Below are 5,854 nucleotides of genomic sequence, written 5' to 3'. Positions count from 1 at the left end.
CCTTAGCAAAGCGCATCCCAGGCTGCATAGCCGCACTACCCTACCCAACCATACCACACATAAACATGACACTACCCCCGGGGTTTACACAGACGAGCCGGCGAAGCAAGAAGAGCGCCAGAAGAAAGGGCCCTAGCCGGCGGGGCCCAGCCAGGACAAAAGGAGGTCCCACAAAGCGCCTACACCGGCCGCATTTGCGGTCGGGGTAGACGACGGATGGGGCCCACCTACGAAGGCTGTCCAGGCCTACACGAGATGAGGCAGGATAAAGAGGGATAATCCCCCTCGATCCCAAATCATTGAGGCCAATTTCTAGCCATGGAATAATGGCGCGATGCGATGTGTTTTATCCATGTAATACTATTGGCTTGATTAAATAATCCGAATTTCTGATTGGCTCTACATAATCTGTCACATCAAAATGATAAATAAAGGAACACGGTCCACCTCATCGATTCTGTCGGTTGAATGTAGCTAGTATTATACTAGAGACAAGATTGGAAGAGCTCCAACTATTTTTAAAAGAATATACCGGGAAATGTTAGTTATGACTAACTATTTAAATGAAACGCAATAATGTTGCATACATATTAATTTAAATTAAGTTAGGTACTTTAGTAGATATCGACATAAATAAGTTTGCGTACAGGCGATTTCTTCTAACCGAATGCGTTCTTTTTTTTTTAAAGAAATAATTGACTTTTGTTTTTAAATACGTAAAAAGACCTCCTTACTTTTTAAAATATCGAAAGCACAATGAAATTACAAAGAAAACGTGAAAACTCAATAAAAATGTATTTTTCGGTATCTGGCTGCACATATTTTCACCGCTAATTTTGCAATGTAAAAAAAATATTTTGCGAGCTTTCGCAAATACCTATCTTTATAGAAAATTTCCTCAGGAACAAAATCGACAAGTATGCCTTATGTCGATTAGAGGCTTATTTTCGGAGATATAAGTGAAAAACTGAAAAAGAGCAATTATTTTTTTCTTTTGTTACAAAACAATATGACGCTCGACCTTTACAAATACACAGATTTAGGCTATTATTCTGTATATTTTTCACTTAATTTTAAGCACATACAAATTTGAGGAAGGCCCGATTTTTGAAAAAAAAAACATAAATCGCCCGGACTATTAGTCTGTCTTTACAATCTAATTTATATGTTTACAATTTTTAAAAAGCACAAGAAACAATACGTAAGTAATACAATTTTACACCACACGTAAACAAATTACATTTAATAAAAACAAAAGAAACGAATAACTATTAATTGGTTCAAACTGCATAGTAAATATGCGCTACTTCCACTCCGTCGTCCATTGCTGCACGACGGTAACCATGACCACCGCTATAAACACTACAGATTTTAGGGGCGAGATACGAGGAGCTCAAGTATTCGATGTTTTTCAAATTAACTTATTTGCGAGTTAAATTGTTAAATTGTTAAATTATCATATGAATTATGATTTTATTTAGGGTCTTCCAAATATTGCATTTTAAAAATTCTACTTATTAAAGTATTGAATTAAGCTATAAATGACATTTGATCTCGTTGAGAACTTAATGTAATGTAATGAAAAAAAAAATATAATTTGACCCATTCCTTCGAAAATACGTACGTGAACGTGTATGATGTAAATGTATTTTAATAAACATAAAAATATACTTCTTTATCTTTATCATTTAGCATATCCTCGAACTTACCATTTTTCTGAAGAATTGTTTTTATTTCGTCGGTTTCTTCTTTTGATTGTATAGTCATAAGATTCATATGCATAATTTTACAGAAAAGATGAGCTTGTAAGAAATTTACCTAAAAAGTAAGAAGTTCTTGTTATTATATTTTCGTAATTTTTCATTAATTGACAAGTTTATTGGAATATGTATGTAGGTAGTATTTTTTAATCATTTTTAGAAAAAACATGTAAAATTTTCAAGGTACAGTTTTTGAGTATTGATAGCATGAATAGTTTAGTGAAATAATTATATAAATTAAAATAAAATACTACCCCTGTGTAGGTACCATAAAAAAATTATAATTAATGCATACTAATGCTTAAATATTTCGTGGTTAGAATATATCAATATTTGACTTACTCTAAAATGTTTTCCAATGAAGTACACCTTTTCTTTTGACCTAAACAATGGAATAATTGAAGATTGTTTATAAAATATATCGTACCAATCTGAAAATATATATACATATAACAATTTCCTGAAAAAAATATTAAAAATCACCTGAATATTCCGATTTAGGTGGAGGTACTTTAACTTCAATCCCATTAGGAAGCCCGAACGTGAAGGTAAAGAAAGAAACCAGAGCAAAGAAACATAAATGCATTTTTCTCTAATACTTATAACTTTTGACGTTGTAGGCAACGCAACTACAATATTAGTTGAAGTGGTACCACATGTTACTCTTATCGGTTTGGTCAAGCAAATAGCATTAAAAAGATGAGTGTTAAGGTCACACATAAGTATTAATTTTATTAGAAGCTGAATGTTATTAAATTCAATCATCAATACTTTATTAGCTGGTTTATGGTCTCTAGATCAAAAATGAAAAGCTCTTTATTTTTTGGTTTATTTGATATACAGGGTGAGTCAGTTTTTGCAGACAAACTTTAACAGGATATAGAACACATGTTTTTAAAAAGAAAAATTCCTGTAAACATATGTCGTAGAAGCCTTCGTTTTCGAGATACAGTGTTGAATATATTTTTTTTCTCGAATTTTTATTATAACTTATAAACGAATACTTAGATTTTTTTCATGTTTGGGGGATAATGCCTATTAATTAAGGGGCATAAAACAAGCGATAAGAATGTTCAAAAACTTGCACAGTGGCGGAGTGGAGGGGGTGCTCAACCCCTTTCTTAAACAGAACTTCTACGCCAATGACTATTTAAAAAAAAAAGTATTATTTCCATTATGTACATACAGTTTAACAAAAATAATGTCCCTTCTGTTTCGAAATTCCTGAGTTCCGAGTTATTTTGATTTTTAGTGTTTGATGTGGTACTAAATAAATTTATTTATTATCAATTATCGGCTAAATATTTAATTCTTTCATACGAAACCTGCCTAAATATGGTTTGTTAAGGATTCTAAAAAGCTGAAATCTCTTATTCTTTATCTCTTTCAAATGTAGTCAAAATAAATATTTGTTATATCAAGCCATACTCAAATACAAGACTTTTATAAGTTGAAATCTGTTTAGTACACTAATTTTAACAATCTTTATTTATTATGTGCTGCGTAAATACTAATGTACGGCAACTAAATTACAAAAAAAAAACATTGAATGGACATTTATGTTAATGTTTATAGAGAAATTTTTTGAATTTATAACAATATTTAATTAACTTCTTAAAATTTTTTGGCAATATAATGTATTGTATGTATGTAATGTAACATTGCATATGGATTGTATTTTTTAATTGAAATATAGTGCTTTGTAAGAATTTATTATTGATTTTCAACAGTATTTTACTCAGTAGAGTTTACTACAAATAAATATCACGAATGGTCAACGATTGACTTCCAACGCATCAGATGGCACCATTGGTATCAAATTTCTATCAAGTTCGTACCAAGAGAGAGGATTGCATACGCTCCATCGTCTCTAATAATCTCCGTCTTCTTGTCTTTTACTAAAGGAAGTATTTTCTTTATTTTTCGAGTCGACTGCAAAATTTGACGTTTTGATTAATTATTTTAGCATCAAGCTTCTTTTTCTTAGGCGTCGTTAGACCTGGGGTTGACAGATTCGGTAATTCTTTTACCAGTCTTTATAAAGGAAGTCTTTTTTGCTACATCCCTTCCTCCAGGATTAATTTTGTTGAATTTATGGATTATGAAAGTATGTGTAAATCATAAAATTGCATTTTTCTAATTATATATACAGGGTGTCCCGGTACTTAATACAAAGTACGAGTACGGATAGATGAGGTCAAAATAAAATCAGTTCGTCATATAATTTTTTTTCATACGGACCTTCGTTAACAAGTTACGGGCCCTGAAAGGTGAAAGTTAAAAAGTTATTTTTATTTATAGTCTCTAAACCATTAACTTCAGCATGATGCAAACTTGGTGATCAATAACACATGCGTACAGCTTGTTATTGATGTTGTAAATGAAACTTCATTATGCCCAGAACACCAGGGACGGACTATGCCCCATGGTTAACCACCCATAATTTTTGCATAGATGACGATCGCAATTTGCCTGTATCAAAAATAAGTTCCCTGAAGAATTTGCCAACGATAATAACCTCTTGGTTCAACTCGGTAAAATTAACAGTTTAGGAAATATTTGTGAATTTATGTTACAGTGCACATCAAGCGGCGCCTCCACCATTTTTTGTTTTTAATTTTTATTTGCACTTAATTACTATGTTGGAAGCACACATATTTTTAAAATAAGAGCCGAGAAAATATTACTGTTTGCTAATGTAATTTTCATTAACAAAACTCGACGAATACACTTTACACATAATACAAAATAGAAAAACAAAACAAGAATAAGTTAAAGTGAGTTAAAAAAATAATTTAAAAGAAAGAAAACTGTCAAAATACATTTTCAATATGGGCACCTTTCACCTCCACAAACTTCCTAAGTACACGAAATAGCATTTCTGGGGTAATAATTAAATAGGTCCATACTTTTTTTTTTGGAACGTCTGAATGGACATCGATATTTGAAGCTTTTGCAAAAAAATTTGCAGCTACGTGGAAAGTGCCCATTTTGATAGCTTTCTGTCTTTTAAATTATTTTCTTAACTTATTCTTGTTTAGTTTTTTTGATTTGTGTTATGTGTAAAGTGTATTTGTCAAATTTTGTTAGTGAAAATTAAATTACATTATCAGACAGTAAAATTTTTCAGGCTCTTATTTTAAAAATATGTACAGTTCTAACAAAGTAATTATATCTAATTAAAAATTAAAAACAAAAAATGGTGGAGGCGCCGCTCAATGTGCACTGTGACATAAAATCACAAATATTTCCTATACTATTAATTTTTCCGAGTTGAACCAAGAGGGTATTATCGTTGACAAATTCTTCACGGAACTGATATTTAATAGACATATTGCGGTCAACATCTATGAAAAAATTCTGGGTGGTTAACCATTGGGCATAATCCGTCCCCGGCGTTCTGGGCATAATGAATGAACATCAAAAACAAGCTGTACGTATGTGTTATTGATGACCAAATTTGCATCATGCTGAACCTTTTAATTTTCACCTTTGCGAGCCCGTAACTTGTTAACGAAGGCCCGTATGAAAAAAATGTATATGAAGAACTGATATTTTTATTTTGACCTCATCTACTTGTATTCGACTTTTTGTATCAAGTACCGGGACACCCTGTATAATCATGCATATTTGATTCATTGAAATAGTTCGTTTAGTTTCAAGTACATTTCAAACACTTTAAATAATAAATATATAAATCTTCACTTTGACAAGTTATTGCATTTGTATAATAATCGGCAGTCACATAAGAAAGTAAAATTGTAAAATTCGATCGACTTCCCTGTAAGATTAATCTCAATTATTTGAGCATCGTAGTTCTTCTATGATTCAACTATATTTAATCCGAGCATTTGCCCATTTTTAAATAAAGTCGTTTTTTGACACCTTGATTGAAATTTAGATAATAATAATTATTTATTTTAATACTTAATTTTGAATAATGCTTTTCTTTTATGGGACATCTAATTAATTGTGCTTTATTACTGTTAAGATTATTAACTGCCCACCATTTCGCTAAAACAACAACAATACAATATTGTACTAAGATTTTAATAGTTTATCACTAGGATTAGCAATAACCATATATATATATA

The 5,854-nt window shown here is 31.0% G+C and overlaps 1 protein-coding gene across 1 annotated transcript in view; it reads right to left on the bottom strand.

The window, feature by feature from the left end:
- The window catches only part of LOC108910378 (perlucin-like), a 5,090-nt gene extending 2,520 nt beyond the window's left edge, over positions 1 to 2,570 (bottom strand). Inside the window, exons 1-3 of the mRNA XM_018714969.1 lie at positions 2,244 to 2,570; positions 2,103 to 2,191; positions 1,710 to 1,818 (exon numbers count right to left, since the gene is read on the bottom strand). Coding sequence (XP_018570485.1) covers positions 1,710 to 1,818; positions 2,103 to 2,191; positions 2,244 to 2,346 — 301 coding nt within the window. The 5' untranslated portion in view covers positions 2,347 to 2,570. The remainder of the gene's footprint in view (positions 1 to 1,709; positions 1,819 to 2,102; positions 2,192 to 2,243) is intronic.
- Positions 2,571 to 5,854: the final 3,284 nt, after the last annotated feature.

The sequence above is a fragment of the Anoplophora glabripennis genome, unplaced genomic scaffold (genome assembly GCF_000390285.2).
Source record: "Anoplophora glabripennis isolate ALB-LARVAE unplaced genomic scaffold, Agla_2.0 scaffold397, whole genome shotgun sequence".
Classification (NCBI taxonomy): Eukaryota; Metazoa; Arthropoda; class Insecta; order Coleoptera; family Cerambycidae; genus Anoplophora; species Anoplophora glabripennis.
The sequence above is the reverse complement of the archived record's forward strand: the minus strand, read 5'-3'. Positions and strand labels throughout refer to the sequence as shown.